Raw genomic sequence first — 4915 nt, forward strand, 5'->3', positions numbered from 1 at the left:
CAAAAAAAAAAAAAGATGGTTCTAAAAACCCTAACATCGTCAACAAGCACCACTGATCAAAATAACCAACAACACATACCCTAATACAAACATATTATACTAGCAATTGACGAACTTAGACAAAAACAAACCACCTTCGACAACCAAAATAACCCAAAAAACGCTAATCGTCATCATGCTACCTACGAACTAAACTACACCCCCTAAAATCCCCACCCAGAACATTCGACACAAACATGAACCCCGATCAACGACATCACTGCAACTCCAACAGCACCCATCATCGTCATTATCCTTTTCAAGTAGCATATTTCCTCGCTAAACTCGCCAAGCTGCTATCACATTTCATCTCTCATTTCCTTAATTTGCACTTGGGTTTCCATGGCGTGAAGCTCTTAATCAGTTGGTACGTCTAGGTCCGAAACTCTGAAACCACCATAGGAGAAGCTTTATTCTGAGGCCATCTTGATTTATAAGTGGGAAAAAAGCGAACCCGGTGGTGTTATGTGAAGGTTACGGATTAGGGTAACAAAGCGGGTGGGGAAGACGGATTTAGGATATCCCTTCAATTTATAAGGGGGATCATTAACGATGACTAGACAATCTTGGGGACCAACATTACAACAGTAATAATCCACGGTGGAGGCCCATGTCACGAAAATATAGGTTATACCTTTTACAATCGATAAAACGTAAAATGATGTAATTAAATGGTCATATGAGAGTTTATTCCTTTAATGTGCAAAAAAAAAAATTAATGACCTTTTAAAACAAACACGATAAGTTTGATAGGCTAATATGACATTTGCCCTCAACGTTTCGATGTAAATTTAGAACCTTTAGTTCGTTAATTTAAAAAATTATTTGTTTTTTTATGTATGTTTCAGTATAAATTCGAGTTCGCCTACGTTTCTTTGTAATTTTTTTACGTTCTGGTGCTTATTTTTATGTACGCTTTCTACGTATGAGCCAGATCACATGTAATATTTTTTTTTTAATTATTTGCATCTTACTTATATTCATATACGTTTTGTATATAATACAGTTTCGCTTTGCATGGCTTTGCCATTTCACTATTGTGGTTTGTCAATTTAAGTCTTCTTAAATTTGTGTTTAAAATATAACAACTTATTTTCTACTACTTCTTGACTACGTTACTGCCACCGCAATGGACTGTGGGTAAAATCCTAGTTTTGTACTCCTTCTGTCCCAAAATTATAGTCTGTCTTTCCTTTTTGGTTTGTCCTAAAATAATAGTCCACTTCTAAAAAATAAATAGCATTTTTACCAAAATACCCCATAACTATTACTTAAAATTAGTGGTAATTAATGCTTCCTTAATCTGTGTGTTTTTTTGTCCGTGGACAATATTGGGACGGAGGAGTAGGTTATGATGGTTATTTTCTAATTGGAGTGAGAGGTAGTTGACTGTCGCGTATCGGTGGATAATTGTTTCTCAGTTGCTTAATAAAATTTGTTCCCGGTGCGGATTACCCATATCTGCATCCGATCGGGGAAGAATGGCATCGCCGGCGGTCCAGCGTTCATCAATTCAGCGCCTCCCTACCTTCAAAGACAGAACCACTGCCACCACCTCCGGAACCCCATCATCGTCCAGCCCTCCATCCTCTTCCTCATCACTCTTAGATTCCTTTGCCTCCGACCCAATTTTCTCCAAATTCCTCTCCTCCGATTTCGACTCAACCCGGTTCTCCTCTGAGGCGCTCTCTTCAGGCACAGCTGCTGCTCGTGCCGAGAAGATCCAAGACGGCATTCGCCTCCTAGAGAAGCAGCTCCGTTCCGAAGTCCTGTCTCGTCACAACGATCTTCTCTCGCAGCTCTCTTCCGTCAAGGATGCCGAATCCTCTCTCTCCTCCATTCGGTCCGCCGTCTCGACTCTCCAATCCTCCGTACGCCTCGTCCGTTCCGAGATCGCCGATCCAAACCGTCAGATCCGATCTAAAACGGTTCAACTCTCTAACCTCCATTTCACCGTCGATCTCCTTCAGTCCACTGTCCGTGTACTCCGTCTCTCCAAGAAGCTACGCGACGTGATGGCGGAACCCGAAGCCGAGAAACTCGATCTCTCCAAAGCTGCTCAATTACACAGTGAGATATTGCGCCTCTGCAATGAAAATGATCTATCTGGAATTGTCCCAGTCGATGAGGAACTGAAATGGATATACGAAGCAGGCCAGAGGTTGCGCTCTGAAGGAATGAAAGTACTTGAAAGGGGTCTTGAAAGTTTTAATCAGGCAGAGGTTGGTGCTGGCTTACAGGTGTTCTACAATCTAGGGGAGTTGCGGACAACGGTAGATACTTTGATAAACAAGTATAAGACTCAGGGTGTAAAGAGTGTGAGTGTTGCCTTGGATATGAAGGCGATATCTACATCCGGTGGTGGTAGTTTTGGTGGTCCGGGAGGGATACAAAGGAGTGGAACACCACAGCTCGGTGGTGGTGGTAAGGCCAAAGATGCATTATGGCAGAGGATGGCTGTTTGTATGGATCATTTGCATTCAGTCGTGGTTGCCATTTGGCATTTGCAGAGGGTGTTATCAAAGAAAAGGGATCCCTTCACTCATGCCTTGCTACTTGATGAAGTGATGCAGGTGAGTTGATACTGTAATCTCATTTTCAATTCGTTTATGTTAATTCAGTATGATTCTTTGAGTTCCTCTTGCTGAATCCTTGATGAGTAGGTTATATACTTATATATACTCTTAGCATTAAGTTAGATAACTGTGTGCTGTTATTATATAATAATGATGCTTCAAGATTTACAGGGCAAGGAAACTTAGATCATGACTAATACAATACATTTTGATGAATCTCTTTTAAGTAACAGGGTGTTTGGATATAGTTCTACCACCAGTTCTTACTTTTTGATTCAGTTCTTAATCCAATACATTACATATGAATGTTTCTTTTTTACACAATACAAAACTGAACAAGCTTTCTAGGGATGTTTTCTATGTAGAAGCGGAAGAGGAGGGCATTCATGTCTTTTCATCTGCATGAAGCTTATATCTTTTTCTATTAAATTTGTTTGTAGGAAGGCGACTCTATCTTAACCACTCGTGTGTGGGAGGCAATTGTAAAATCATTCGCAAACCAAATGAAATCCACTTTCACAGCATCAAGTTTTGTCAAAGAGATATTCACAGTTGGATACCCAAAGCTCTTCTCCATGATAGAAAATCTTCTTGAAAGAATTTCTCGAGACACAGATGTCAAAGGGGTTTTACCTGCCATAACAGTTGAAGGTAGAGATCAAATGGTAGCTGCCATTGAAGTGTTTCAGACAGCTTTCTTGACCCTTTGTTTGAGTCGCCTATCAGATCTTGTCAACTCTGTATTCCCTATGTCAAACCGTGGTAGTATTCCCTCTAAAGAACATATTTCAAGAATTATCTCACGAATTCAAGAAGAAATTGAAGCTGTTCAAATGGATGCACGCTTGACACTTCTTGTCCTCCGTGAAATCAGCAAAGTCCTCCTTCTACTTGCTCAACGTGCCGAGTACCAGGTGAAATTACATTTTTACCCTTTTCCTTGTTTTCTTTGGTTGCTTACAACAAAACATATTAACTGATTATAATCAAAAAAAAAAAAATCTATAGATAGCAACGGGACCTGAAGCGCGTCAGATAACGGGGCCCGCGACACCCGCGCAAGTAAAAAACTTCACACTCTGTCAACACCTACAAGACATCCACATCAGCATCTCCGCCATAACACCACCAATCGCCACCGACGTCCTCTCCCCCTCACTCAACACGATCTACGAAGTCGCCTGCGATTCCGTCACCTCCCTATTCCAATCCATGCTCGACCGCCTCGAATCCACCATCCTCCAAATCCACAACCAAAACTTCGGGGCCCACGGAGCCGATGCCGCCATGGACAACAACTCATCACCGTACATGGAAGACCTCCAAAAGCACATCACCCATTTCCGCACCGAATTCCTTTCCCGACTCCTCCCCTCATCCGCCAAAGGAACCGGAACCGGAATCGGAATCGGAACCGAAACCATTTGCATGCGTCTGGTCCGAACCATGGCGGCTCGAGTCCTGATCTTCTTCATCCGACACGCGTCCCTGGTTCGACCACTGTCTGAGTCCGGGAAACTCCGAATGGCTCGAGACATGGCTGAGTTGGAACTATCCGTGGGTCAAAACTTGTACCCGGTTGAGCAACTCGGTGCACCGTATCGGGCCCTTCGCGCGTTGCGCCCGGTTATCTTTTTGGAAACGAGTCAACTCGGGTCGTCACCGGTGATCCAGGATTTGCCACCGAGTGTTGTGTTGCATCATTTGTATTCGCGGGGCCCGGATGAGTTGCAGTCACCGATGCAACGGAATAAACTTACGGCTTTACAGTATTCGTTGTGGTTGGATTCGCAAGGAGAGGATCAGATTTGGAAAGGGATTAAGGCGACTTTGGATGATTATGCAGTTGGTGTTAGGGCGAGAGGGGAGAAGGAGTTTAGTCCTGTTTATCCGCTTATGTTGAGTATAGGTGAGTCTATATCGGAAAATAATATCAGTTCAAGGAAAGCTTAGATCATAGATTTTTGGGTTTATAATATGTTTTTTTTTTTTAATACGTATTTGGACGTAATTGTTTATTCGTGTTATTGTATAAGGTTTTGGTTGCTTCGGTTTAATGAAAAATGATTTCTTTAGACTTTGCAATACTGAAAATGATTTCTTTAGACTTTGCAATACTGTTAGTAACCGGTGCAGTGGGATCTTATACTATATCCAAAAAACGCTGAGTGAGGACCTTCCCCCTTCATAATCACTCGGCTACGTTTGAAAAACCAAAATGTTTATAATTTAGGAGAAAAAAGTGTTGAATGAAAGGCAGTATGAGTAAAACGTTGTTGATTTATTTGTCAAAGGATAAT

At 42.0% G+C, this 4915-nt stretch overlaps 1 protein-coding gene across 1 annotated transcript; it reads left to right on the forward strand.

Annotated features, from left to right (window-relative positions):
• The first annotated feature begins 1419 nt into the window (after nucleotides 1-1419).
• Nucleotides 1420-4690, forward strand: LOC145066032 (Golgi transport complex protein-like protein). Its single transcript, XM_079013184.1, has 3 exons — nucleotides 1420-2612; nucleotides 3056-3529; nucleotides 3624-4690. The coding sequence occupies exons 1-3, from the start codon at nucleotides 1521-1523 to the stop codon at nucleotides 4566-4568; spliced, it is 2511 nt and encodes an 836-aa protein (XP_078869310.1). The 5' UTR covers nucleotides 1420-1520; the 3' UTR covers nucleotides 4569-4690.
• The last annotated feature ends 225 nt before the right edge of the window (nucleotides 4691-4915 follow it).

Source organism: Lactuca serriola, chromosome 8 (assembly GCF_051521515.1).
Source record: "Lactuca serriola cultivar US96UC23 chromosome 8, Lser_US96UC23_V15, whole genome shotgun sequence".
NCBI classification, from domain to species: domain Eukaryota; kingdom Viridiplantae; phylum Streptophyta; class Magnoliopsida; order Asterales; family Asteraceae; genus Lactuca; species Lactuca serriola.